This window comes from Staurois parvus, unplaced genomic scaffold, assembly GCF_062004578.1.
Source record: "Staurois parvus isolate SC_StPar_1 unplaced genomic scaffold, SC_StPar_1.0 ptg000145l, whole genome shotgun sequence".
NCBI lineage: Eukaryota > Metazoa > Chordata > Amphibia > Anura > Ranidae > Staurois > Staurois parvus.
In genome coordinates this window covers 9,786,962-9,810,643 of record NW_028317941.1, presented here as the reverse complement: position 1 = coordinate 9,810,643, position 23,682 = coordinate 9,786,962, and the positions used below count along the sequence as shown (strand labels likewise).

Sequence of the window (23,682 nt, the reverse complement as noted above, 5' to 3'; positions counted from 1 at the left end):
GTTGGGTAGAGCCTGACAGTACCTTGCGGCCATGACTGAGCCTGGAAGGGGAACTTCCCCTCTGGACGACATCTGCCAACGGATGGAGACCCTTACACTGGGAATTAGGGGCCTACAGGAGGGTTATACGGAATTGGAGAGTCGCATGCAGACTTTAGCTACCTCTACCAGGGGGCCTGGGGAACCCGCACCAGAACCCCGTGTCCCCACACCGGAACGTTTTTCTGGAAACCAAGGGAGATTCAGGGCCTTTCGTAACTCCTGTCAGTTATACTTTGACCTCCAGCCCCGGACCTTTTCCTCCGAATCGGTGAAGGTAGGGTTCATTATTTCCCTACTACAGGGAGGACCCCAGGACTGGGCCCACCGGCTCCGAGAGAATCGAGACCCCCTGTTAAAGTCGGTAACGGTATTTTTTGAGGCTATGGCCCTCTTGTATGACGACCCCCTGCGCACCGCAACGGCCGAGAGGGCCCTATATACGCTCAGGCAGGGTCACCGGACAGTGGAGGAATATGCCGCCGACTTCAGGCGTTGGCGTAGTGACTGCCAATGGAACGAGGCGGCTCTGCACCACCAGTTCCGTGTAGGGTTAGCTGAATCCCTGAAGGACGAATTGGCCCGAATAGACATACCTAGCACTTTGGAGGCCTTAACAGCTTTGACTATACAAATTGACCGCCGGTTGTGGGAGCGCAGGCAGGAAAGGGGCAACCAAGGACGAGGCCCAACGGGAACACCTCCTCAGGCTTCAACCCTGTTCCAGCCGGCAAGCCAGAATCAGGATGCTATGGATACACCCGAAACCGGTCCATCGGGAAGAATCCGGCCGACACTAACACCCGAGGAACGCCAGAGGCGTCTTACCTACCATCTCTGCCTCTACTGTGGGGGAGCAGGCCATATGGTATGTACCTGTCCAGCCAAGAGGGGTAAGTGCTCCGCTATTTTCTCTACGGTATCTTCTAACAGTGTGGGCAACACTAGTTACCTAGCGGTACCTGTGTCACTTCAGCTACCAGGGAGAACAGTAGTGACCACGGCTATTGTGGATTCTGGGGCGTGTAGTTGCTTCGTAGATTTAGACTTTGCAGTTCAGCAACAAATTCCTCTACAAACCAAGGAGGTGGGATTGAATATTTTTCTAGCAGATGGGTCACGCATTAAGTCAGGGGTGGTGGACCACGAGACCCCACCTATCCGTACTACCGTATCGACCCATCACGAGGAACTCCTTCGGTTGGACGCCATAGCATCCCCATTATTTCCCATTATTTTGGGGCTCCCGTGGTTACGTGCCCATAATCCCCAGGTGGACTGGAAAGCGGGTTCTATCCAGTTCCTCTCCACATACTGCCAGCAGCACTGCCTCCCTAAGATCTCCCCGATACCGCCGACCGTGTTGTGTCTAGAGACAGATGCGGAGCTGGCGCGAGTCATTCCTTCAGTCTACCATAATTTTCTGGATGTGTTTAGCAAGCGGGGGGCGGACTCTCTCCCCCCGCACCGAGCACTCTCTCCCCCCGCGACCGACTGCCCAATTGATCTCCTCCCAGGGTCGGAGATCCCATTTGGGCGGATATTCCCCTTGTCCGAACGGGAGTTAGGGGTGCTAAAGGAATATATAGATGAAAACCTCCATAAGGGGTTTATTAGACCCTCCACGTCGCCAGCCGGGGCGGGCATTTTCTTTGTGGAGAAAAAGGACAAGTCCCTCCGGCCCTGCGTAGATTACCGGGACTTGAATAAGGTCACAGTAAAGAACCATTACCCGCTACCACTGGTCCCCGAACTTTTTCAGAGGCTGAAGTCTGCATCTGTCTTCACTAAACTAGACTTGAGAGGTGCCTATAATTTAGTCCGTATCAGAGAGGGGGACGAGTGGAAGACAGCATTCCGTACCAGATTCGGGCACTATGAATATTTGGTTATGCCCTTCGGCCTATGCAACGCCCCTGCCACCTTCCAGCATTTCATAAACGATGTGTTCAGGGACTACCTAGATATCTTCGTCATCGTATACCTAGACGATATCCTTGTTTTTTCCCCAACCTTGGAGGACCATAGAGGTCACGTGAGGCACGTGTTGGAACGGCTCCGCCAACACAGCTTATATGCCAAGGCAGACAAATGCTGCTTTGAACAAAGTAGTATTTCGTTTCTGGGTCTAACCATCTCTCCCACGGGAATAGCCATGGATCCCCAAAAGGTTTCGGCCATTTTAGATTGGCCAGCGCCCACCGACAAGAAAGCGGTCCAACGTTTCATCGGCTTTGCTAACTTTTACAGAAAGTTCATTAAGAACTTTTCAGGCCTAGTGTCCCCGATCACCCAGCTGACCAGGCAGGGGGTTCGCTTCCAATGGACACCTGAGGCACAGAGGGCTTTCGAAGCCTTAAAGGAGTTGTTTACGGCAGCTCCTATTTTGAGCCACCCTGATTCGTCCTTGCCATATGTCTTGGAGGTGGACGCATCCGAGAATGCGGTCGGGGCGATCCTGTCCCAGAGGAAGGGCATCAAAGAGCTCATGCACCCGGTGGCTTTCTTCTCCAGGAAACTAACTCCTGCGGAAAGGAATTATGATATCGGGGATCGGGAGCTCTTGGCAATCAAGGTGGCACTAGAGGAATGGAGATACTTGTTAGAGGGAGCGGTACACCCAATATTGATTTTTACGGATCATAAAAACTTAGAATATCTGAGGACAGCTAAACGTTTGAGGCCACGTCAAGCCAGGTGGGCGCTGTTCTTTTCACGGTTCTTTTTCCACATAACCTATCGGCCAGGGTCTAAGAACACAAAACCAGACGCACTCTCCCGCATGTTTGGGGATCCCAAGGAGAATCCCAGGCCAGACACTATCCTGACCCCAGGGAATTTCCTAGCCCTCCAATCAGAGCTCCATTCGCAACTGCAGACCGCGTCCGTAGGGATGCAAGGCCCACCCGGTGTCCCCTTATTAAATAGGGAAGGACTTTTCTGGAAGGAGGATCTGATTGTGGTCCCTGAGGAGGCCCGTACCTTGGTATTAGGATACTGCCACGATCACCCGCTGGCCGGGCACTTTGGGGTACGTAAGACCTTGGAACTGCTGCAGCATACTTTCTGGTGGCCTAATATGGCCAGAGAGTGCGAAACCTACATAAAGACTTGTCCCGTTTGTCAGAGAAATAAACCCACCAGGAACAAAGCTTGGGGTCTCTTGCGCCCATTACCCATACCCGACAGGCCATGGACCATGATTTCCATTGATTTTATCGTGGAACTTCCACCCTCTCAGGACCACACAGCAATCTTCATGATTGTGGACCGCCTGTCCAAGATGGCCCATTTTGTACCCTTAAAGGACACACCTACGGCCCTTGAAACAGCACGTGTGTTTATTAAGGAAGTAGTAAGACTCCACGGAATTCCCAGGGACATTGTATCTGACAGAGGGGTTCAGTTTACGTCCAGGTTCTGGAAAGCTCTATGTGAAACCCTGGGGATTAAGTTATCGTTCTCTTCTGCTTATCACCCACAGACCAATGGCCAGACAGAGCGTACAAACCAGACCCTAGAGCAGTACCTCAGGTGCTATACCACCTTCCTCCAAGATGACTGGGTTACTCTCCTGCCGCTTGCGGAATTCGCATATAATAATGCGAGTCACTCTGCTACTAGACAGTCCCCGTTTTTCGCAAACTATGGGTTCCACCCTGTATTCCTGCCAGATCTAATCCCAGAGGTCGCAGTCCCAGCCACGCAGGATATGTTGACCTTTCTGTCAACCAATAGCAAGGTATTGCAGGAAGCAATGGCAAAGGCCCAGGATGACAACAAGAGGGCGTTTGATAGGAAGAGAAGAGGGGAATTGAGTTTGCGGCCAGAGGACCAGGTTTGGTTGTCCACCGCAAATTTAAAAATGTCCTGCCCTTCAAAGAAATTGGCTCCAAAGTTCTTGGGGCCTTTCCGGGTCAAACGTAAGGTCAACGAGGTGGCATACGAGCTGGCACTGCCCGAATCTATGAAGGTTCATCCGGTCTTCCATGTGTCCCTGTTGAAACCGGCAACTCCAGACCCCTTCCCGGATCGAAGGTCTAAGCCACCGGAGGCAGTAGATGTGGATGGGGAGGAGGAATTTGAAGTTGAAGCTATCTTAGATTGCAGGAAGAGGGGAGGCCAAACTCAGTTTCTGGTTAAATGGAAAGGATATGGGGCGGAGGAGAATTCATGGGAGCCGGCCCAAAATGTGCACGCCCCAAGGCTTGTGCGGGAATTTTTTCGGAACCAGCCGTTGAGTAGGGGTCGGTTGGGCATCCGGAGGTTGCCCGTAGGGGGGGGCAATGTCAGGGATCCCGGGTCCTCGGCGGCGCGCGCATGCGCAGACCGCCGATCCGTCCCAGCCGGCGAGCGCAGAATCCTCGGCGATCGCGGCGGCCGCGCATGCGCAGTAGCGATCGCGGCCGCACCAATGGGAGAGCAGGGCGCCCTATTTAAAGCTGCCTGTGCATCTCCAAGTTGCCGCAAGGTCTTGTTCCAGTCCTGTAAGTACGCTTCCTAGTTGCCAAACTCTGCCTGTTCTGAGCTATGCTTACCTTCTCCTGCTCTGACCCCGGCTCGTCCCTGACCATCCTTCTGCCTGACCCTCGGTACCTCGTTGCCCGCTACCTGTTGAACCTGGCTTGTGACCCCGACTATTCTCCGCTTACTCCCTCTGTACCACGCTGCCCGCACAATTCCGACCCGGCTAGTCTGACCTCGTCCACTCCTGACAGTTGCCCATCCATCCCGCTCGGATCGGGATCTGTCATCCCATCCATCCCGCTCGGATCGGGATCTGTCATCCCCTTCACAGCAGGCTCAACCCGGGCACATACCCCCAGCGGGACCCCTCTGCCACCGCCGGGGGTGCCCAGGAACGCGACCTGGTTTCAGTCTTGCACCAAGTCCATCCCCACCATCAGGGGCCCTGGTGAAAAGGCAGACTGGGACTTAGACTCCGCGCCCTGGGAAACCCCGTGCCGTGGACCACTAGAGATCCCGTTGGGTGGAGCCTGACAATAGGTAAAGCCATGATTTCATTATATTTGGGGTGCAACCCCATAGAGGAATTGAACATACACAGAGGTCATTGTGTCCCCCAGTAAATAATGGGAGAAACAAGTATTTTTATGAAGAAAATAGGTGACTTTAACTCCCATACAATGAGAGGTAGTCCAAAAATCACATTGCTGCAGGGGGCAGTATACAAAGTAAGTGTGCCCCAGTGCACAAATATGCTGGATATAATTGCACATTGTGGCAAAAGGTCCTGGGGGCCAAACATGTATATGCAGTTTTGTTTCACTTTAATGTACTTTGTTGCAAAGGAAGGACTTTCAGCTTTTTCAGTAGACAACATCTAAGTAAAGCTGAACTTTAAGCACAGATAAATAAGAGAAATGAACAGTTAAACTATTTTATTCACAAAATATTTTTAATTCTGTTCTCCCAATCCAGGTATTCCATGCACCTTTTTTTTACAGCTTAGCCAAGCTGGTAGTTTTACTTTCATTACAAAACTGCTAAGCAGCACTACTGATCCATCCACAGCCATTAGGGAGGACTGGGGACTTTTGCCTGGGGGGACAAACACAACTAACTGGCCCTTTTACAGCAGGAACACTTTTGTCACCACAGTGTTAGTTAGTTAGGCATAGTCAAATCTGATTGTAGTTTTTGTGACACAACCTTATACATACACAATCAATTTATGGTAAAATATTATTTAAAGAACACATTGTAAAGAATGAGATACTTTACAAACCGCTTTGTGAAATTGTCACAAGCATAACTGAGTAAAATTCTAAATAAAATACCACATCATTCAGCTTTCTATAGCACCTGAACACAACATATCCTTAACACTGTCAGTTAGGCAACAGAGAAAGCTCATGCAATGGCAGAAGAAAAAAAAATGCCGCCAAAAAGTATTTTCTTTAAGGTTGGTACCTATAGAGAACTTATAGAGACCAGAGAAGTCAGTGTTTTTTTTTCCATGAATGTACTAAAGTTTCCCAACAGATATTACATAATGTAGCTGAAGTTCATGTTGGTGTTTTCTTCTTTCCTGTGATCTTTACATTGAGTCATGGTTGAGATGTTTCCCATTGTAACTCTATGGGCTGACATGAGAAGCTCCCAGTCTAGCACTGCTTTTGTGGCTTTATTCACAGTGATGGCCGATATATTTTGTGCCTAAACTCTAATACTAATGTTTTTGTAATTATCCTAGCGCCTATTCTGGCAAAAGTCTTTGGGCACAGAAATATGTCTGAGATGACCTTGACTTTATTTCTCTAAGTAGGCACATTTTTGCTTGTAAAACACAATAACCTGTGCATGCATGTATGACAAATTTCCTGAACACAGACGTTTTGCATGCTGGAAATATGCTATATGTGCTTATGAGGGCAAAAATAAATGCAGAAGAATCTGCTTTTACATGAGTAGAACAGCATACAGCCACTCACTTCTATTGCTGTCCCTATGCCCTACCTGTGCCACCTTGGGAGTGTCATTAAGTAAATGAAGCATGCCTTAGTTTAGTTTGAGATGTCTCTGAGATCAATTATTGATGGGTGCATAATGCCTTCATTCAATTTGCCTGCTAGGTCTATAGATTGGGAATTTTACACTTGGCATATTGTATACCTGAAAACATATGTGTGTGCACGAGGCTTAATTGCTGCCCACAGTCTAAAAGTATCTGTTAAGAGAATTACATGAAGCTGATATATAGATGATTTTAAGAACTGAGTGTGCCCATGCCTCACCTGCTAAGCACTTTGAGTGTGAAGGGAGAAAAGCATTATAGAAATACAAATTAAATTATATTATTACTAGCTACTAAACAAAAATTGTACTACTTTAAAGGCTACTTAATTGCTATATATGTGTATTTGTTCTCTTAATTATCATTTGCCTTTATAATTTTAAAGACTCTGGAGTACACATTTTAATCTATTTGTGTTTTTGGTAGGGAAACACAATACTGCTGCAGAGGACCTCCGCTGTGAGGTTTATAATGTTTCTTTTGTTAATTGTTCATGGACTGTTGGTCGAGAAGCTCCAAAAGATACCCAATACACCTTGGCTTTCAGGGAAACTCCACATGAAAGCCAAATACCAAATCCAAAGTAAGTTTGTTTTTTTTTGGTGTAGTTTAAACAGGACAAGTTGTTTGTACCTTTACATTTACAATATACAGTATACACTTTCAGCAAAAAGCAAGGGGTTCACTTAACATTCCCCCACCCCAGAAGCATGTACTCATTTTTTCTGTATTCCATCATTGATACCTTTGTGTATGGGTGAATGGGTACCTCACTCCTCTTTCTTCCTTGTGACTATATAGAGTTTGGAAATAGCAGTCATAAGATTGTATAATCTTCACATCAAAACTTTCACAGGGCTTTCTACTTATAGATGGCAACCAAAAAAGGAAGGTGATTTTGAGCAATTGTTGACTGAAGAATGTACTGTAAATGCACCTGTTGCTTTGCCCTCTATGCAAAGCACACGTTTACGTTAAGTGGAAACTAAATATGTGCAATTTGTTTAATTACGAAACGAAATTCGGGATACATTTTTAGTATTCGGATGTATCCAAATCTCCAAATCATAGCAGTAAGGAATTTCAATGAATCCGAAATAAATTATAATGAAAACAACAAATTCATTTGTATTCATCCGTTTCGTAAGTTCATACTCTGTATTGTTATGATTGGCCAAAGTCGCAAAACATCATAGTTGCAAGCAAATCACATGAAAGTCACAATAAGTCACAAGCAAGTCGAAATAAATATAAGGAAGGAATCCCAATCTTCCGAAATAACTTCAGAAAACAAATCATTCTAACATAACGAATATGGCATAATGTTAAATTATTCCGAAACTAAACAAATTTTTTCAATGTGCACATCTCTAGTGGTAACATAATCTCTAGTAGTAACATATTTTTGAAGTACCGTATTTTTCGCTCCATAAGATGCACCTGACCATAAGACACACCTAGGTTTTAGAGGCAGAAAACAGGAAAAAAAATTCTGAACTAATGGACTGCAGACATAGTACAGGAGATGACCAGAGACTGTGGACAGCAGAGGGATGACCAGAGACTGCGGACAGTACAGGGATGACCAGAGACTGCGGACAGCACAGGGATGACCAGAGACTGCGGACAGTACAGGAATGACCAGAGACTGCGGACAGCACAGGGATGACCAGAGACTGCGGACAGCACAGGGATGACCAGAGACTGCGGACAGCACAGGGATGACCAGAGACTGCGGACAGCACAGGGATGACCAGAGACTGCGGACAGCACAGGGATGACCAGAGACTGCGGACAGCACAGGGATGACCAGAGACTGCGGACAGCACAGGGATGACCAGAGACTGTGGACAGTACAGGAGATGACTGCTGACCTTTGAGGAGGTGGGGAGCGGGTACCTGAATTTGACAGGTACCCGCTCTTACTTCCGCGGAGTTGTTCTTTGATCTTACCTGTTCCTCTATCCAGCCGCGCACTGTCTTCCCGGCTTCTGTAGTGTCGGCGCTCGGCATGACAGCCGGGTGCCCAGTGCGCATGAGCGAGAAGCACTTGCTCTTTGTGATTGGTCCGGCGGCTTCTGGGATCTGTCATGTGTCCCAGGTACCGCCTTACCATTCACAAAAATGCGCACTTGGCACCCGGCTGTCAAGCCCAGTGCCACTACAGAAGCCGGGAAGACAGCGCGCCGCTGGATAGAGGAACAGGTAAGGTCAAAGAACAGCTCCACGGAAGTAAGAGCGGGTACCTGTCAAATTCAGGTACCCGCTCCCCACCTCCCCAAAGGTCAGCAGTCATCTCCATAAGGTCCCGCTGCAGAGCTGAGCGGCCGGCTCGGTATTCTGACACGGCGGCGGTGGAAATACCGGACCGGCCGCTCCATATTCGCTCCATAAGACGCACTGACATTTTCCCCCCTTTTTTTGGGGGAAAAAAGTGCGTCTTATGGAGCGAAAAATATGGCATATATCTTTTACTTAGATTAAGATGTAAACTGGTATTACTGTTGTTTTCTTAGATCTGTATTTAAGTGCACCACTTTGATCTAGCCCATGTAACTGCCCATGTAACTTCTTCAGTGAAGCAAAGTGGAATTATTCCAAGGTTATAAAAGTCTTTTTAGTTGAAGAGACTAATCAGTATAGAATTTTCTGATAGGTGGAAGGTCTTCTAAGCACCCATATTCTGTGATAATGGGCTCAAGCCGCCCAGTCAGATTTAACAAATTATACAAAGAAATTCAGTTGGGAGTAAATGAAAAATGAAGGCTGGAACCCTTCATTTGAAGAGAAAGTAAGCCAAATAAATATATAAGCAAAAAAATAAAAATGCATGTAAATGCTGAATATGCTTTTTTAAAATATTTATATATATTTTTGGAAATAGGCAGAACCGTGTGTATGTACCATGCAAAGACTACAGAACAGATTATTTTGGAAGACAAGTGGGATGCGTTTTGAAAGCTCAAACAATTAGCTTCAATGTGAGCATTTATGTACAGCTTGTGGGATCAAGTAGTGAAACTTCAATCCAATTCTTCGATGAAAAAATTAAACTGGATAATTTTGGTAACTTGGTGTTTTGTTTTGTTTTTTCATTTCATTTTAAAAAGTTCAACAAAAATGATGTTGGATATAAAATAATGAAGTGTCAGATTTCCTCTCCTATAACATGTAACAGAAATTATATTATGTCACAATTATTGTATAGTAAGGAAATGTATCAATTTGTATACGATGTCCAAAATGCCTGAATATTTTATGATGTCTTTTTTAAAGTGATTGCAAAGGTACAAACATTAAAAAAAATAACAAACATGACATACTTACAGTTGTGCTCAAAAGTTTACATACCCTAGCAGAAATTGTGAAATTTTGGCATTGATATTGAAAATATGACTGATCATGCCAAAAAATGTTCTTTTATTGAAGGATGATGATCATATGAAGCCATTTATTATCAAATCATAATGCTAACAGACATCACCCAAATGGCCATGATCAAAAGTTTACATACATTGGAATGTTCGGCCTTGGTACAGACACACAAGGTGACACACACGGGTTAAAATGCCAATTAGAGGTTAATGTCCCACATCTGTGGCTTTTTAAATTGCAATTAGTGTCAGTGTATAAATAGTCAATGAGTTTGTTATCTCTTACGTGGAAGCACTGACTAGGCTAGATTCTGACCAGCTGCGATTTCTCCTGCGCTCTAGGGCCCAGAACAGTGGCAAATAGATGGAACCAACACCAGATCAAGCAACCACCAGTATATTTCAAGGTTGTGCAGCTCCAAAACAGGGCTGGGGAAGTCTGATCGATACTGCAAAGTGAAACAAAAAACAAGAAGCGCACCAACCTTGCGCATTACTTCAGTAACAGAATTTATTAATAAGAGATAGGTACTCACAAACAGCGAATAAAATCAGGCATGTAGTCCTCAAAGGGACTTCAAAGGGACTTCCTCAGCTCTGAGGAAGAAGGCATAGCCTTCGAAACGCATCAGCTATACTGAGTGTCTACCCCCATGATGGGATTCGCACTGGCTTCTTATCTTTGAAGTCCCTTTGAGGAATACATGCCTGATTTTATTCGCTGTTTGTGAGTACCTATCTTTTATTAATAAATTCTGTTACTGAGGTAATGCGCAAGGTTGGTGCGCTTCTTGTTTTTTGTTTCACTAGGCTAGATTCTGAGCCATGGGGATCAGAAAAAAACTGTCAAAGGTCCTGCGTAACAAGGTAATGAAACTTTATAAAGATGGAAAAGGACATAAAAAGATGTCCAAAGCCTTGAATATGCCAATCAGTACTGTTAAATCACCTATTAAGAAGCGGAAAGTAGAGGGATCTCTTGATACCAAGCCACGGTAAGGTAGACCAAGAAAGATTGCAGCCACAACTGCCATAAGAATTGTTCAGGATAAAAGGAAACCCATAGGTAACCACAAGAAAAATACAGGCTGCTCTGGAAAAAGACAGTGTGGTTGTTTTGAAGGAGCACAATATGATGACACTTGAACAAAAATGAGCTGCATGGTCAAGGTGCCAGAAAGAAGCCTTTACTGCATCAATGACATAAAAAGGCCTGGTTAGGCATGTCAAGGTGTTGTCAAGCATATTGCACTTCGACCAAACAGTTCATTTTTGTTCAAGTATCACCGTATTGTACTCCTTAAAAACAACCACACCATCTTTTTCCAGAGCAGCTTGTATTTCTTTTGGAGTTGCCTGTGGGTTTTTCTTTTAATCCCAGACAATTCTTCTGTCAGTTATGGCTGCAATCTTTCTTGGTCTACCTGACCTTTGCTTGGTATCAAGAGATCCCCAAACTTTCCACTTCTTAATAGGTAATTTAACAGTACTGATTGGCATATTCAAGGCTTTGGACATCTTTATATGTCCTTTTCCATCTTTATAAAGTTCCATTACCTTGTTACGCAGGACTTTTGACAGTTCTTTTCTGATCCCCATGGCTCAGAATCTAGCCTAGTCAGTGCTTCCACATAAGAGCTAATGGCTCCCACTGCTGTGTCTGAGCCAATGAAGAGGGAGAGACCCAGGAGAGCCTCTGCTCTTGTACACATTACTGGATGGAGATCGGGCTCAGGAAAGTATTAGGGGGAGCTGAGAAGGGACCTGCACACCGAAGGTTTTTTACCTTCATGCATAGAATACATGAAGGTACAAAAACCTTCAACCTTTAGAACTGGATGCATTTTTTTTACTTTTTATTTCTAAAAACAATTTTTCTAATATTTAAAAAAAATATTTGTGTTTAAAGGCAGTAAAAGAGTTTAAATGGCAATTTCACTCTAATAAGGAAATTTGAATACCAGTTTGTTATGGATCAAAGAGCTGTGTAATGCCATTGCCAGCCATTGGTTTGGGGACATATAGCTGTATTTATTTATTTGTTGTGTCCCTAATGGGGTGCACACATAGGAAATAAGGGAATATCTCTATAGTGGGGAAAGTAAACACACACACAAAAAACACAGAGATTCTAACCATTCCCCACTGTAGTCAAAACTAAAAAAAAAATTTGACTATAGTTTGGCTTTGGCAGAAATTTGTCATTCAATTTAATTTTAAAGGGTACATGAATGGATTAATGGACTAAGAATAATTCAGTTCTGTCATTGACCAGAAGTTAATTGTGAACTCTCTAACCTTAATCAATCCTGTTGTGATACAACATATACTTTTTGATTGATTAAAGCCTAACTCCAGGAAAAGTGAATGTTCTCCCTTGCAGAGTTAATTGCTCATTTAGTCTAGGGGAGGAAAAGCAGTTTTACTTACCTGATCCACCACTTCACAAGCAAACAGCGTTCCCCTACTCTCTGGCAATTAACTTTTCTCACATATATTGAAGGGTTGTAGTCCTTATAATGGTCTTGATGATGTTTGAGGCACCTTGAACGCTGAAGAAGGTGCAAGGACCAACAGCAGTGCAGAGGACACTGCAGAAGTGTAGGATCTGATAAGTAAAACTGTTTTACCCAGTCCCCCTAGACATAAAGCAGTTAATCCTTGAATTGTGGGTGCAACCCCACTGCAAGGTAATACTTTTACTTTTCCCAAGGTTCAGCTTTAAAGGAAATGTATAGTCTTTTACATTTTTTCAGTTGTGCATGAATAGAAGACCTTAATTTATATAGTCTTATGTGTTTAAAGTAGAACTAAAGGGAAAACGTTTGTTAAAACATGTTGAATATGTTATGTTCCATTGGGATATTTCACTTTGCCTAATTTCCCATAACCAAAAACAGGAAGTGAGAGAAAAATCCTCTAAAGTGAAGAAATCCCTTATTGTTACCAGGCTCACCAGAACTTGTGTACCCATTGGAAGATATCCCCACTATTCCTGTTCTGGGGACAGCCCAAAATTGCTACCTTCTTTTACATTCACTTTTGGTGGTAATAATACACATGACAAATAGAGAAAGGGAATTTTTCTATCCAGCGCACAATCAGCAATAACATCTAACAGATGTTCTATTCCCTCTCCACTTTATTCCAAAAGAAAAACAATTGCCTTTAGTTATATTTTAATTTTTAATACCTTGTGTTTAATATTTAATACCTTGTTTTTGTATATGACTTGTAATTATCTATTGAGTAATCTACACATCTCTATATTATACACAATACTTGAAATATAACAGAGTAAGCATATAAAACTGTGTGAGTATTTTTAACTAAACAATATCAGCGGATATCAGCAACCTTTTCCACATTACAGGGTATATTTCTAAAAAATGTGCTGTTCATAACATGAAACTGCATGTACATTTGTTCGTTACGAACTGGGGAAAAATAAATTGATAGTATTCCAATTTCTTTCCAGGTCAAATGGCATCCATTCATTAAAAATGGTAATTCTGGAAAATACTGCATTATGGCCACTATGGCACCGATGACCATAGTAAATCATAATAAATAAATGGCCATAATGTAGTATTTTTGTAAATCACTCTTGTGTATGAATAAATAAAAACAGTCAATCTGGAGACAGATTATATTCTGTGCAAATGTAGGTAAAATAAAATGTTATTAACATTTGATTTTACCTACATTTGCACAGAATATAAAAGTATAAATACACCCCTATAAGTCATGGTCACAAGATTTAGACAAATGATATGCTAGTGAACAGCAGAGGTTTGTAGAATTAGTTTGTTTTCAACCTTTGCACTCATATTTTACTGGTAATGAAAAATAAACCAATTCCTTATTATATAATAATAAATTAGTTTAAAGAGGTTCTTCAGTCAACTAATGAAAAAAAATATACACAAACAGTACAAATACAGTTGCTGCTGACTTTTAATAAAAGGAAACTTACCTGTCAAGGGATCCAGTGCTGTCCTCACCCTGGCTGGTTCTTCACCCATCTTTGGGTCCGCAGTGCCACCATGTTTGATGTGGAAGGCCGGCTATGACTCCCTGCAGCTTCATGGCCGGCTTCCCAATGCATATGCGTGAGCTGCACTGGGGTTTGTGAATGGCCCCACATCCTCCTGGGTCCTGTCGCAAAAAGATTGAAGGAGGGGAATTAACTTCAGCTGAAATCACCGTGGTGATCCCAGCAGAAGTGAGAGCGGGTACCTACGAAAAAAGGTACCCCCACACGCTTAAAAAAAGTGCCAAAAATGTTGGGGGAGATTAAAAAGAGCATAACTTCCTTTTTAGGATGAAGTTCCACTTGGTGAAAGGTCTGGGGGATAAAACATATCAGCAGAGACTTCAGGAACCTAATATGTACAGTTTGGAGGAAAGAAAGGAAAGGGAAGACATGACAAAAACCTTTAACCACACCAAGGGGGTGAATAATGTTCAGGAGGGCGGTATTTTCAATCTGAAACCAATATCAAGAACACAGGGGCATAATCTCAAACTAACTGGAGAAAAGTTAAAAAATAATCTTAGAAAGTATTTTACTGAAAGGGTAGTTGATGCTTGGAATAAATGTCCAGCAGAAGTAGTGAGCCAGTCAACAGTAAATGGCTTCATATAAATATCAAGTGTAGGCGAGCGCTGGAACTATAAAGCAGCTAGCACCAAGGTATAGGTAGCAACTCCTTATGGAAAAATATATAGAAAGTGCAGCGCTAAAATACATGAATGATATTATAGTGAAAATAAAGTGCAAAGTCAATCTGACATATAGCAAAAAAAAAAAGATTGATCAAAGGAACAGTCAAGTGCAGCATATAAAAATCAAATATAAAAAAATGTTCAATAAATCATTAAATAAATGTGAAACAGTAAAGTGCAGCATCAAAGTGAGAATATATAAAGTCCATAAAATATCAGTGGAGTAAGAGCTATAAATTGTCCGTAGGGATATAAGTACGGCAATCATGGTGAAATATTGTGAAGTGATCCAACAGAGAATCCACCACCTCTGTCAGATGTACACTCACCAGACATCTACTGGTAAACAGCATGTAAGCACATCTCATCTGGGTACAGGTAACAGCAATGAAGCCTCTGAAAGGCTCAGCCAAGGGCAAAAACCCTCTCCTATGAGGAATAGCTCCCCACAGGCGCCAAAAGTAGAATATAGTGTAGTATTTTATTAAATAATTAATAAAAGACAATCCACGTGGAAACAAGTAAGAATGGATGTAAAATGGAGTACCAAGATGGCTGCCATTCCGACCTTCGGCAACGGCAGCATGATATCAGCAAGTGCTGCTCCACCCAATGCATTTCGTGTGCATGCATGTCTTCAGGGGTATGGTCACAGTTTTATTTGATTTTTATATGCTGCACGTGACTGTTCCGCTAATCAATTTTTTTTCTTTTTTCTTTGCTATATGTCAGATTGACTCTGCACTTTATTTTCACTATAATATCATTCACTTATTTTAGCGCCGCACTTAGTAAATGGCTTCAAATATGCTTGGAACAAACATATATCTGCACAGAAAAAACCCCCAAAAAAATGCAAAACAAAAATGGGCAGACTCGATGGACTACTCATTCTTTTTTCTGCTGTAATTATGTTTTTCTATGTTTAACTTGCCATGGTGCACACACAAAACATGGTCCAGCCCAATGCATGCACAACAGACCTCAGATCAGTAATATAGCACACATTTCAGACCTCAAAGCAACTTCAAAGCATAAACTTCAGACCCCAGGTCAACTTCAAACTCTGTACTTTTTCAAACAAAGGGTACTGCTGTAGGCATGTGGCATATTAACTTAAAATACAATATGTGCTCTCTGAAAATATACTATACTTTCAATCAAGATAGTTTTTCATAATTAGTGATTTATTTAGCAGGTTATTTTAATTCTGCACTGACATTTGGTAAATCAATAACTACTCTCTCTTTCTAGTAATTTTAGATCCTCCAAGAAATATACACCTGAATTTTAGCTCAACTGATCTTGAAATTACATGGGAGACTCCAGAAACATACAGCAATATAGAAAACCATTGCTTCATATACAGTGTTAAAATAAACGGGGTAATATGTTCTATTTCATTCATTTTGTTTGTAATTTGAATTATTATTGGGAAAAAAAATAAGTTTTGGCTCCTAACCACTATTCAATTCTGTAGAGAGCCCTGTTGCTGAAATGTATGCTTCATAAATAATTAGGAACTAGATTTAGTAAAGAGGAGTGTTGGCCAAGCTGCTAACATATAGGACATTATTGCCTGAATAACGTGAGTAAGTTAAAGCTCCATTTAACAAACAGCATCATTTTTCGGGCCTTAATAATGTGTCAGTGGAATTCTCCAAAACATAGCCTATGCCTTATTTCTAATTGCCATAGATTATTGGCTATATTTTTATATTTCAATATTTTTGTTGAATTTTTTCAGAGACAAACAAGGAAATGAGATATGGTTCAATTATACAGTATTCCAATAAAATGTTATACAGTTGAGCATTTTTGTTTTTATTCCACTCACTGGGCGGTGGTGGCATTGGTCTTATTTAGCAATATCATCAGAGGTATTCATATGTGTATGATGAACCTTGGTGAGGAGCTTGGGATGTTAGAGGTGTATTGGTGGGGGAGATGAGGGAGGTAAGGATTAGGGGATGAAAGATATAACTGGGTGAATAAGGATATACCAGTCTAGGTTTAAGAGGTAATTTTTACTGTTTAAATGTCATCAGGGTTGTACAGAGCATTTTGGGTGATTTAACCATCGGGTCCATTGCCAATTACATTTATGGTGAGAGAGAGTGTTGATTGTAGATTTTTTCTCCATTTCACATTGGGTGTTGAGGTCTGTAATTAGTGAAGTAAGTGAGGGGATATTATTTGTGTTCCATAATCTGGTAATGTTTATTTTGGCAGCAAAAGTGTGGGTAATAATTGTTCGGGAGTGAAGAGGGAATTTCTCGATCCTGATATGTAGGAGTGCCAATGAGGGATTCGGGATTATCAAAATTTTGGTTATGTCAGGTATTAATTGTAAGGTAGTATTCCAGAAGGATCTAAATGACTTACATGACCAAAGAATATGTACTGTTGAGCCTGTCTCACCGCATTGTCTCCAGCATGTAGGAGACTGTTTCGGGTAGTAGAGGGAAAGTTTGACCGGGGTCAGGTACCATTGGTGGAGTATTTTTAGATATGACTCCCAGTGGGAGCTGCATTGGGTAGCTTTATAGGTAATGTTGAAGGCGTTTTCCCAACATTGTAAAGTTATTCGTTCTGATAGGATTTTTTCCCAATTGGTTAGGGAAGTTGTTTGTAGTGTGAATTGTAAGTTTGTGAGGTATGTGTAGAAAGTGGAGATACCCTTACCTGGGTATTGAGGTTTGGTGAAGAAGATGTAGGCTGTAATTGGTATCTTAGTGGTGTGGGGTAAGATTGTTATTTGTAGACAGTGAGCAATTCTTAAGTATGTAAAGTTTTTAGTAGTAGGAAGATTATACTTGGTTTGAAGAATTTGGAAGGGGCATATAGATTGGTTGGTGTAAAGGTCTGTTATATTAGTTATACCTTGTTTTTTCCAATGAGATAGGTCAAACGAGGGCATAAAAAGGTGTAATATATTGGTTGGAGTAGGTATAGGTTTGATGTCTTTAAATTTAGTGGATAGGAGGTCACGCCAAGCTTGTATCGAAGCTTGTATGCAGGGATATTTTATTTGGTATTTTATTCGGTTGGTTGGTGGAGTTAGGATTATATTTTGGGTTTTAAGTGGGTGAAAAGGAAGGGTTTCCATTGTGGACCAAATTTTTTCCTTCGATGGGTTCCACCAAAAGTATATTTGGTGTAAAAGAGTAGCGGTGTAGTAATACTTGAGGTGTGGGAGTCCTGCTCCTCCTTTAGCTGTGGGGTGTATTAAGAGATTGGTGGTACATCTGGGCTTTTTTGAGTTCCATAGGAACTTTGTGAGGATTGTTTGTAGGCTAGAAAAGAATGTTAGGGATTGGTATGGGATGTGTACGGAATATGTATAAGATTTTGGGTTTTGGGTAGAATGTACATTTTCAGGGTTGCCACACAACCTAGTTTGGAGAGTTCTGAGGTGCGGAGTGTGGTTAGTTCTCCGGGAATAGTTTCAAGTAATGTTTTATGGTTTGTGGTGTATGGTTGTTCCGCCGTTGGTGTGAATCTGATTCCTAAGTAAGGAAGGTTATTCCTTTCCCATGAGAATGGGAATTGTTTAGCTAGTAGAGTTTGGAGTTGGGGTGAGATGCGAAGGTTTAGTATGGAAGATTTGGGTTCATTAAGCTTGTAGTATGAGACTGTTGAGTAGGTATAGAGGTGTGAGCGGATCATTTTAAGGGCCAATTTTGGATTGGTCACCATTAATATAATATCATCCGCAAATAGGCTAATTTTGTGTTCCACGTTGAGGTGTTTGATTCCTGTAAATGATCGGTCCTCTCTGAGTTTGGATGCTAGGGGTTCAATAAGGAGTGTAAATATTATCAGGGAGAGCGGACAGCCTTTTCTGGTACCGTTAGAGATGTCAAAGGGGTCAGATAGTGTGCCATCTGTTAACACTCTGGTGGAGGGATGTGAATATAGTGATAGGTTGGCATTCAGCATCCAACCTGTGATACCGAATTTTTGAAGAGTGAGTTGCATAAATTGCCAATGTATCCAGTCGAATGCTTTTTCTGCATCCAAAGAGAAGTTTAAGGAGGGGGTTTTGGTGTTTTCTAAGTTGTGTAGGAGGGAGATAATTCTTCTGGTAGCATCGGGTGTTTGGCGACCTGGGATGAAACCTACTTGGTCTGGGTGGATTAGGGTGTGGAAGTATGGGAGAATTCTTCCGGATATGATTTTCGCATATAGTTTTATGCAAGTATTACGTAACGAGATTGGATTGTAGTTTTGGACAAGTTGTGGGTCTTTGCCAGGTTTTGGTATGGTCGTTATGATGGATTGTAACATGTCTTTGGGAAATGAGCTTGTAGTGGCAGCATGGTTGAAGAGTTTGGTCAGGTATGGTGATAGGTCTGTGGAAAAGTGTTTATAGTATTCGTTAGTGTACCCGTCATTTCCTAGAGATTTGTTGAGTGGGAGTGTTTTAATGGTCATTTCTATTTCCTTGGGGGAAATTGGGATAGAGATGGTGTCAAGTTGGGCTGGGGATAGTTGAGGGAGGTTGTTCGTGTGGATAAATTGTTGTATTGATGCGATTGTTGGTTGTATGGTGTCTGGATCATTCTCGAGGTTGTATAGGTTTTGGTAATATTTTGCAAAAGCGTTAGCTATATCTTGCAGGTTTGTGTTTAGGGTATTCGTGGATGGGTGTTTAATTGAAGCTATTTTGGATTTCAGCCATTTTTGTTTTGGATAATAATGAGCTGGCTTTATTACCTAGTGAGTAGAATTTTGCCTTCATTTTTTGGAGAATTAGATCATATTTGTAAAGTAGGAGGGATCTTAATTTGCTTCTATCTACTGTAAGAGATGAAGAGATTGATGGGTCTGGGTATTTTTTGTTTTTTTCTTCATTTGTTTTGATTGTGTTCATCTATTTGTTGGGTTCTATTTTTGGTGATGCAGGCGTTTAGTTGTATCAAAATACCTCTCATGTATGCTTTATAGGTTGACCATAGAATGGGTATGGATATATCAGGTGTATCGTTAAATTCAAAAAATGTCTTGTGTGCATCTAGTATTTGTTGCTTGTAGTCTCGGTTTTTCAACAGGGTTACATTCAATCGCCATATTCGGGGTATCGACGAATGTTGCTTGCCGTCAAGAGAGATAGTGATTGGAGCATGGTCTGACCATGTGATGGTGCCAATCTTGGAGGAGGTGACGTGTTGTAGAGTCCTTTAATCGGTGATGAAGAAATCAATTCTGGAATAGGATAAATGGGATGGAGAGTAGTAGGTATAGTCCTTTTCTGTACTGTGTTGGCATCTCCAGATGTCATAAAGATCATTAGAATGGAGGAATTGGTTGAAAGACTGTTTTGAAGATCTTTTGTTGGATGAGGAGTCCAGAAGAGGATTAACCGATAATGTTAAAGTCCCCGCCGATGAGTAGTCTGCCTTTTCTGTGTTGAGTAATGATGGAGTTAAGTTTATTGAAGAATTGGAGTTGATTGGTATTAGGGCCATAGACGTTCACCAATGTGTATGGAGTATCGTTGAGTTTGCAGATCAATATGTGGTAGCGGCCTTATGGGTCTGCTGTTTCTGAAATGAATTGGAACTGCAGGGAGTCTCTTATGGCTGTAATGACGCCATTTTTCTTTTTAGGGTTTGTTGCCATATACATTGTGGAGAGGTGGAGAATGTTGAGCTTAGGAATTTTGGGTTGGCTACATTTATAAAATGGTTCTTCAAACTAATGAAATGTTGGGTCAAATTAAAGCTGAACACCAGGCAAATAGCTACACAGATTAAATACATTTATTCTATAGTATATATATTTAAAAATAAATGTATAAATAAATTATATATATATATATATATATATATATATATATGCATTATTATAACTTTAACATTAATTTTTGTCTTCTATATCTTCCTAGCATTTTGTGCACATATTAAATTTGTGCTATTCGATATGTATAATGAAATTAGGAATTGCTGCAAGGGTTTTAGTGTGTTGATATATTGCTACCTTCTGCCTGGCATTTATTGTGGGGATCTTTGAGGTGCCCATAAAGAAGAGCAGAAAATAAAGCCATTTGATATAGAAATAAAATAAATCTTTGAGAGATAAAATGGCAAGATAAATAAAAGCTTTTAATTGTTAAATATTTCATGTGGATTAATAATACTGTAACTAGGCGATTTTTTTGGTATGTGAAATGAAGGTATTCAGGAGAAAATGATCATAAAAAAATTAAAAAACATATTAAGTGAATAATATCTGAAATGTTTCCAGTACATTTTTGCAGTAAAGTGGTGAAATTTCATGTTTATTTTGAGGTTTTTTTTAATTATTAATTACGCTTAAGTGTGAAAATCTGTTTACAGTACACCACACTACTTCAAATACAGTTTCAAAGTAATATTTTATTGCCAACCTATTATATTAAGCCCGCTTGGCCAACATCAGTATCACTAGATCACTTTAAAACAATAAACAGAGCACTGAAACACCTTTAAAAGGTTTTATCTTTTTTTAGTGATCACTTGAACGGATAACAAATAGAAGAACAGAAAATGGTATTAGAAGAATCTATATTGAAAAATATACTTGTGACTCTATAGGATAAATCAGGAAATGTCTGCCTTCATCAATATGTTTGTAACATAACTGTGCTGTCAATGTAAATTGTTAGTATCATATCAAAAGGCCAAATATGCCATACATTCAGTCTCAAGACCATCAGCAGAGGTTTTTCCTAATATGCATATTAGGTAGTCACACCCTGATAACTAGACTAAAAAATAACGAAGTAGTCCTGACCCACTGTTCCTAAACCATAGAACACTAGGACAGAAACCATGGAAATGCAATCTGAAGGAGGAACAAACAGCAACAAAAGATGCCACAAAACGCTTTTACTGGCTAAATAAGGCTGTTGAAAGAAAAGCAGTGCCAAAAGACTTGGAAGCCGTCACTGTTAGTCAGTTTGTAATGATGAGGGTATCATTAGACCTCCAACTGTCTGTCCTGTCAAATGTATCTGCTGATACTTTCTTATATGAGACTCAAGTTGCCACCACACCTGAGGTCCAATGCTATCTTATTTCTGATGGTGGGGAAAGACCTGCAGAAGATAACATATATTGAATGATCTTGATAATTCAAGAGGAGATTACCCTTCCTGATGCTGCAACACCTTTCTTTGGTCCTATGGTACACAGACTCCCAGTTCTGTCCATGTAGGTGGAGATCAAAAAGATTAACTCCAATTTCTTCCAACCGCCATCTTGTAAACTGGGTTCTGAAGAAAGAAAAAGCAGGCAAAGTTACAAATGAAAGTAAACAAGACATAAGAGAGATACTCTAGAAAAGGTATCAATATGATTCCGAACTGGAAGATATAACCAAAAGGTTCGTTACAACAGATAGTTGCCAGCTCCAAAATTCTCTTTACCATCGTAATAGCTGTAGAATTCCTGAATTCCCTACTAAGCTAGCACATTGAACCAAGCCATACACCAGGGCCTCAGGGTGCCTCTTATTAGGCAAGTTTATAGCCAATAAAGGGTCCTCCAAACCAAGGACTAGGAGACTGGATGATAATGTGTTAAGGAGGTATTAACTTAAAACTATTGCTATTTAAATTATTATTATCTTCTAACTATTATCCTCTGTTAGGAATTGTCCTGGAGTGAAGACAAAAAAGGACAGTGTTGGAAGTGTCTTGATCACACATCCCTCTTACTACTCAATTGGCTAAACACAAACCCAAAAGTTAGCACAGATGAGCAAGGATGAAGAGATCTTGGCTAACTGCCCTCTACTATTTGTATTTCATTTTAGGATATTAAAGATGATACCAAGGGCCATTCTTACAAAACAAGTAATTTTCTTTTGAATGAAAAAATGAACATCTCTGTGAGAGCAAAATGGGAATACTTCTGTTCATACTATGGCAATTGGAGTAGATGGAGTGATCCACACATAAAAGGCAAGTAATATTACTGTTATTTATTTACCAATTTAGAATAGGTTAACATTTGTACCAACATTTTAGTTATTAACCACTTGCCGTCAGGCCGCTGTATACAAACGGCCGGACGGTGGCAGTCCAGGGGCAGCTTGCCGTTCATAAACAGCGCTCTCCATTTTGAACTGTGTGCGCTCCCTGGGAGCTCACAGCACCGCGACACAGTGGAACACCGATCGTCATATGGGACCTCTGTGTGGGGTCCCGATCATGTGATCACTGATTGGCCAATCAGTGATCACATGCAGAGTAGTATGCAAGATGTCTCTTTTGACATCATTGCTTACTACATGTGAAATCTGTGAATGACCACAGAGGTCACATGGTACAAGGCTATTCACAACAGCCTTGTACCATGTGACAAGCTGTGACCAATCACAGCTCACACAGTAGTTCTCAATGGCTGCAAGAATGCAGCCAGAGAGAAAGAGAAATTATTGCTTTTACAGCCTTTATGGGTGTAAAAGAAATCAGTGTAAAAAAAAAATCTTCATCACCCCCCATAAGTAGTACAGTGACACTGTACTGCTAGGGTAACAGTAATGACACTAGGCAACAGAGCACAGCATGGTGAGTTCTCTTGCTGTCCTGAGAACTCATCCTACTCTCCTCCAATGATCAGAAATGTCCTGACATGCCCCAACTACACAGCCATTCTCTGGGAAGATCAGTGTGCTGCTGTTTCTCCTCCCTTAGCTCTCTGATAACAGAGTATGTGGTCACTTATAAAAAAAGAAAACAAGGTATTACTATTTTTTTTTTATGCATGTACAAATATTTAGCTTATTTCTATTTTAAACTGAATCAGTTGTTTTACAAGGTAAGGGTTTAGATATACTTTAACACACATTCCCACACCTATGTGAAAGGAAGCCAAAAATATGAGCTTCTATCTTTTCACTGCTGCCATTTTGCAGTGATATCTTGACAAAGCAGTGACCCAACAAGAAAAAGTTTAGAAACTTTCAAAAGTATGTTAGCCTGCTAAAATGACATTCATTAACCTGCACATGAAC

General features: G+C 41.4%; 1 protein-coding gene across 1 annotated transcript in view; it reads left to right on the top strand.

Moving 5' to 3' along the window:
* Positions 1-22,635, top strand: part of LOC149464928 (interleukin-5 receptor subunit alpha-like) — a 65,181-nt gene extending 42,546 nt beyond the window's left edge. Inside the window, exons 5-8 of the mRNA XM_089673886.1 lie at positions 7,004-7,160; positions 9,462-9,643; positions 15,934-16,064; positions 22,480-22,635. Coding sequence (XP_089530012.1) covers positions 7,004-7,160; positions 9,462-9,643; positions 15,934-16,064; positions 22,480-22,635 — 626 coding nt within the window. The remainder of the gene's footprint in view (positions 1-7,003; positions 7,161-9,461; positions 9,644-15,933; positions 16,065-22,479) is intronic.
* The last annotated feature ends 1,047 nt before the right edge of the window (positions 22,636-23,682 follow it).